This window comes from Cajanus cajan, chromosome 8, assembly GCF_000230855.2.
Source record: "Cajanus cajan strain Asha chromosome 8, NIPB_CcT2T_4, whole genome shotgun sequence".
Classification (NCBI taxonomy): Eukaryota; Viridiplantae; Streptophyta; class Magnoliopsida; order Fabales; family Fabaceae; genus Cajanus; species Cajanus cajan.
In genome coordinates, this window is record NC_138524.1 from 7,002,125 (window position 1) to 7,007,683 (window position 5,559).

General features: G+C 36.5%; 1 protein-coding gene across 1 annotated transcript; it reads left to right on the forward strand.

The window, feature by feature from the left end:
• The first annotated feature begins 677 nt into the window (after window positions 1-677).
• On the forward strand, window positions 678-5,044 carry LOC109798358 (uncharacterized). Its single transcript, XM_083061863.1, has 2 exons — window positions 678-1,761; window positions 4,039-5,044. Exons 1-2 carry the CDS (start codon window positions 678-680, stop codon window positions 4,992-4,994), a joined length of 2,040 nt encoding a protein of 679 aa, XP_082917989.1. The 3' UTR covers window positions 4,995-5,044.
• The last annotated feature ends 515 nt before the right edge of the window (window positions 5,045-5,559 follow it).

Below are 5,559 nucleotides of genomic sequence, written 5' to 3' on the forward strand. Positions count from 1 at the left end.
TATTGACACATATCGGTGAAGTATTAAGAATATCGTGTCGAATACATATCGGTAAAGCAAATTGAAGTATCAATACTTTATAGGTCACTAGAAAATGTGTCGCAAGTTGTAGCATCGAAAAAATTACGTAATCCCAAAAAATACACTACTTTTCGTAAATATTTGGTCCATTAGAAGGGACCCAAATTAATTATTGGAAGAACCCATTGGAGTTTCTTCCCGAGAGATTCTTGAAGGTTGGTGAAGAAGGGCAAATAGATGTGAGGGGTCAACACTTTCAACTTTTGCCGTTTGGTTCAGGTGTCATGATGACTTAACTTATTCTATTTTCTTATTCTGTTTTCTATTTGTATTTTTTAATTCAGTTAGGAGGTTAGGAGGTTAGTTAGTCATAGTTTGTTTTCTCTTGTATTGCTGTAACTATATATACTTGTAGTTGATCATTGTTAAATAGGGTTTTTCAATATATTCCTGATTTCACATTCTTCTTCTTCTCCTTCTTCAAGAAAGTTTCTTTCATGATATTTTCATGGTGATTTCTTTATCAAAATTGTAATATGGTATCAAAGCCTGTGCCAGGGCTCTGTGTTTTTTTTTCCTTCCCTCTTCCATCAATTAAAGATCTAATTTCTTGATCTGTTCCCCTTCTTTTTTTTCCATCTTCAAAATCTTCAATCATGACTGTTCAAACAAACCCTCTCCTTGATCCTCTCAGTCCATATTTTCTTCCTTCCAACGAAAATCCTTCAATCAGTTTGGTTTCTGCACCTCTAAATGATCACAATTATCTTTCTTGGTCGCAATCTATGTTGCTTGTTCTCGGAACCAAAAACAAACTCGCATTCATCGATGGATCTCTCGCTCGACCTGTCACTGCCGGAGTGGATCAAACAGCTTGGGATCGTTGCAACAAGTTGGTTATTTCCTGGATCGTACAATCGCTGGATACATCCCTAATTCCAAGTGTAATCTGGATGCCAACAGCTTCTCAAATATGGAACGATCTCAAGAAACGGTACTACCAAGGTGATGCCTTTAGAATCTCTGAATTGCTTGAGGAAATCTACTCACTAAAACAAGGTAATATGTCCATTACACATTACTTCACAACCTTACAAGGACTATGGCAAGAATTAGATCATTTCTGTCCTATACCTTCCTGCACTTGCTTTACTACCTGTTCTTGTACACTCATCCCTACCATTCAGTCATACAGGGAAAGAGAATGTGTCATAAGGTTTCTTAAAGGATTGAATGAGCAGTATTCCAATGTAAGATCTCAAGTAATGTTGATGGACCCTTTGCCATCGGTGCAAAAGGTTTTCTCCATGATCTTGCAACAAGAAAGAGAATTCCATGGTACCAACGATAATCAGGTATTGGCAGTGACTTCTAATAATGAAAGGAACAACTATAAAGGATCCAAAACATTTAAAAGAAATAAAGACTACAACACAAAGGTATGTTCCCATTGTGGGAGGATTGGTCACCTAGTTGATTCATGTTATAAGAAACATGGTCCTCCACTACAACACAAGCATGGCAGAATTGTGAACCAGTACCAATCTGTTTCTGATGAGGATACTGATGATGATCAATCTATCCACTCTCAGAGAGTAGTCTCCCATAATTCAGGGAACATGTTTACTCCAGAACAACATCAAGCCCTTCTAGCCCTTCTTCAACAATCAGGTAGCACATCCAGTCACTCTGTGAATCAACTTGCAGGTCCTTCTATCCTTTCTTCTCCAAAGCCACCAGGTATGATTCTGTCTTTCCCTTATTCTCATAATAGTGATTGCTGGATCATAGATACTGGAGCCACAGATCACGTTTGTAAAAACATCAATTTTTTTCAATCCTATAGAAGAATCAAGCCTATACTGATCCAACTTCCAAATGGATCACAAGTTAGTACTTGTGTATCTGGAACTGTTCTGCTGTCCAAAACATGTTACCTAACGGATGTTTTATTTATTCCTAACTTTCATTTTAATCTTATTTCGGTCTCCAAGCTTGCTAAAACTTTATCCTGCACACTTACCTTTTCTGATTCTGATTGTCAGATTCAAGCAAATCACTCCATGAGGATGATTGGTGCAGCTGAGTTGCGGGCAGGATTGTATGCAATGGTTTCCTCACCTGAGTCAAATGTTGTTCATCACTGTACATGTCATTTTTTTACTTACCAATCAGATTTATGGCATTTGAGATTAGGACATTTATCACATGACAAACTTTCTGCTCTCAAGGGATCTTATCCTGAAATTCAATGCAATAAAATTTCTTTGACTTGTGAAATTTGTCATCTTGCTAAGCACAAAAGATTACCTTTTCCAGATAGCTTAACCAAATCTGAAAATGTGTTTGATTTAATTCATGTAGACATTTGGGGACCTTTATCTGTAGCTTCTATTTTTGGTCACAAATACTTCCTAACTATAGTAGACGACAAATCTAGATTCACTTGGATATTTTTCATGAAAAATAAGTTTGAAACCAAGTTATTGTTGCAGAACTTTGTCTCTTTTGTTCAAACTCAGTTTCAACAAAACATTAAAACTATAAGAACTGATAATGGCTCAGAATTTCTTTTAAAAGATTGGTATGCTAAATTGGGAATTGTGCATCAAACCTCTTGTGTAAATACACCACAACAAAATGGAGTAGTCGAGAGAAAACATCAACATATTTTAAGTATGGCTAGAGCACTTATGTTTCAATCAAATGTAAGCAAAATGTTTTGGAATTATGCTATTGGACATGCTGTCCACTTAATTAATAGACTACCTACTAGATTTTTGCAACAAAATTCTCCTTATTATGTGCTTTATTCAGAAAAACCTGATTTCTCACATTTGAAGGTCTTTGGTTGTTTGGCTTTTGCTTCTACTTTATCTCATAATAGAACCAAACTTGAACCTAGATCAAGAAAATGTATGTTTCTTGGATACAGTTCAGGCACAAAAGGATTTATTATGTATGATTTAAAAACAAGAGAGACTTTCATTTCTAGAGATGTACAATTTTATGAGAATATTTTTCCACTACAAAAGGATTTTTCAATTCAATCTACTGATGGTCCTGTTGTACCTATAGCACAAATGCCTTTAACTAGTTGTGACCCTATTCCTAGTCATACTCATGATAATCTTGATGAAACTGAACATGAACATAATTCTTCAACTTTACCTATGACAAATTCCAGCAATAGTGATCAACCTAACATTGAAATTAATATCCCTGAAATTAGAAGAACATCTCAAAGAGTCAAAAACAGACCAGGATATTTGCAGGACTACCATTGCACTCTTGCAGCTTCAAAAGTTGACCAATCATCATCTACAGCCAGGTATCCTATCTCTGATTACCTTCCCTATACATCTTATTCTGCAGTTCAACAGTCTTTTGTTTCAACTATTTCTTCAATCATTGAACCGAGGTCTTATCAAGATGCTATTAATCATGATTGCTGGAAGGAAGCTATTAGAGCAGAATTAGATGCTTTAGATAAACAGAAAACCTGGATATTAACTGATCTTCCTCCTAATAAAAGGGCTGTTGGTTGTAGATGGGTATTTAAGGTGAAATATCATGCTGATGGATCAGTTGAAAGATATAAGGCTAGACTAGTAGCCAAAGGTTTTACACAAATACCAGGTTTGGATTACATTGACACTTTTAGTCCTGTAGTAAGAATGACCACTATTAGAGTTTTTTTGGCTATAGCTGCTGCTTCTAATTGGTCAGTACATCAACTAGATATTAACACTGCTTTCTTACATGGTGACTTAGTAGAAGAAGTTTATATGAAACCACCTCCTGGCCTTATCTTATCTTCTCCTAACAAAGTATGCAAATTGCAAAAATCTCTTTATGGTCTCAAACAAGCCAGTAGACAATGGAACATTAAACTCACTGAGACACTCAAACTGTTTGGCTTTGTTCAGTCAAAGTCAGATTATTCATTGTTTACTAAAAGAACTAATATCGGTTTTATAGCCATCCTTGTGTATGTTGATGACTTGATTATTTCAGGTAGTGATGAAACAGAGATTATGAAGGTAAAGAGGCTTCTGGACAAACAATTTAGTATCAAGGATCTTGGCCAATTGAGCTACTTTCTTGGTCTTGAGTTTTCTAGATCAGATCAAGGCATTTCTGTTTGCCAGAGAAAGTATGCCCTTGAGTTGTTGCAAGATACAGGACTATTAGCATCCAAACCATGTTCTACTCCAATGGATCACACAACTAGGCTTCACCATGATCCACTTGATCTCTATTCAGATCCATCATCATATAGAAGACTAGTTGGCAGATTGATTTACTTAACCCACACAAGACCTGATTTGGCCTTTGCTGTTGGAAAATTAAGTCAATTCATGCACCAACCAAACAATGCACATTTTCAAGCTGCTCGGAAAGTGCTTAGATATGTGAAAGCTACTCCAACAAAGGGTCTATTCTTCCCATCCTCATCAGATCTTAAGCTCACAGGTTATACAAATTCAGACTGGGCCACTTGTCCTGATTCAAGGAGATCCATTTCAGGCTTCTATTTTTTTCTGGGCAATGCGTTAGTTTCTTGGAAAAGCAAGAAACAAAATGTGGTGTCTAGATCTTCATCTGAAGCTGAATATCGAGCCTTAGCATTAGGAGTTTGTGAAGCTCAATGGCTTCATAAGCTGTTGACAGACTTTCAACTGCAAGATCTCATTCCAATATCTCTGTTTTGTGATAATCAGTCAGCCTTGTACATTGCTGCTAACCCTGTATTCCCCGAAAGAACTAAGCATGTGGAAATTGATTGCCACACTGTCAGAGATCAAGTTCAAGCAGGATTTATTCATCTAGCTCCAATCACTTCATCTGGACAGCTTGCTGATATTTTAACTAAGCCTCTTTTACCAAAAATGTTCCAGGATTTTGTGTGCAAGCTTGGACTTTCAAACTTTACCACTCCAAGCTTGAGGGAGGGTGTCATGATGACTTAACTTATTCTATTTTCTTATTCTGTTTTCTATTTGTATTTTTTAATTCAGTTAGGAGGTTAGTTAGTCATAGTTTGTTTTCTCTTGTATTGCTGTAACTATATATACTTGTAGTTGATCATTGTTAAATAGGTTTTTTCAATATTTTTCTGATTTCACATTCTTCTTCTTCTCCTTCTTCAAGAAAGTTTCTTTCATGATATTTTCATGGTGATTTCTTTATCAAAATTGTAATATCAGGGAGGAGGATGTGCCCTGGGGTGAGTTAGCCATGCAGGAGGTGCCAGCACTGCTTGCAGCCATCATCCAGTGCTTTGATTTTCAGGTGGTGGATTCCAATGGTGAGGTTTTGAAGGGTAAAAATGTAGTGAATATTGATGTGAGTGAGAAGCCAGGGTTGACGGCTCCTAGGGCGCACGACTTGGTCTGTTTTCCTGTTGAAAGACCCAACCTTAATTTTCGAAATTGATTTGCGGTTACAATAATATGGCTTTGGCTAAATTTGTGTATGCAAATTTATACAGTAGTGTTTCTAAATGCTAGTATTCTCTAAGGTGATTGTTGTGGT

Excerpts from the sequence above, each read along its gene's own strand:
- LOC109798358 (XM_083061863.1), top strand. The coding sequence starts at position 678 with ATGACTGTTCAAACAAACCCTCTCCTTGATCCTCTCAGTCCATATTTT. Across the intron at positions 1,762-4,038 it reads TTCTTCTCCAAAGCCACCAG|GTAGTGATGAAACAGAGATT; the intron begins GTATGATTCTGT and ends TGATTATTTCAG.